Source organism: Penaeus monodon, chromosome 25 (assembly GCF_015228065.2).
Source record: "Penaeus monodon isolate SGIC_2016 chromosome 25, NSTDA_Pmon_1, whole genome shotgun sequence".
In the NCBI taxonomy this organism is placed as follows: Eukaryota; Metazoa; Arthropoda; class Malacostraca; order Decapoda; family Penaeidae; genus Penaeus; species Penaeus monodon.
In genome coordinates this window covers 35,764,890-35,765,130 of record NC_051410.1, presented here as the reverse complement: position 1 = coordinate 35,765,130, position 241 = coordinate 35,764,890, and the positions used below count along the sequence as shown (strand labels likewise).

Below are 241 nucleotides of genomic sequence, written 5' to 3'. Positions count from 1 at the left end.
CTTATCTGACATCATTACCGTCAAACTAATTAGTATTGTTACACCCAAGAACCGTCACTGCAACAATTCTCGTGGTTGTGATGGGCGCAACCTACGCCTTCTCTGCCCCAGGGAAGCATGGGTCCGGCGTCCGACCTGCTATGGAGGCAAGGGAGCGGCCCCTTGCTCGAATGAAGAGGTAGGGAAAGGGGGAGAGGAGAAGAGTCAGAGAGGGGTGATGAGGGAGGGAAGAAGGGACGGG

General features: G+C 55.2%; 1 protein-coding gene across 1 annotated transcript in view; it reads left to right on the top strand.

The window, feature by feature from the left end:
• Positions 1 to 50: 50 nt before the first annotated feature.
• Positions 51 to 241, top strand: part of LOC119589193 (histidine-rich glycoprotein-like) — a gene marked incomplete in the record, with an annotated part of 8,058 nt that continues 7,867 nt past the window's right edge. Inside the window, 1 exon segment of the mRNA XM_037937790.1 lies at positions 51 to 178. Coding sequence (XP_037793718.1) covers positions 81 to 178 — 98 coding nt within the window.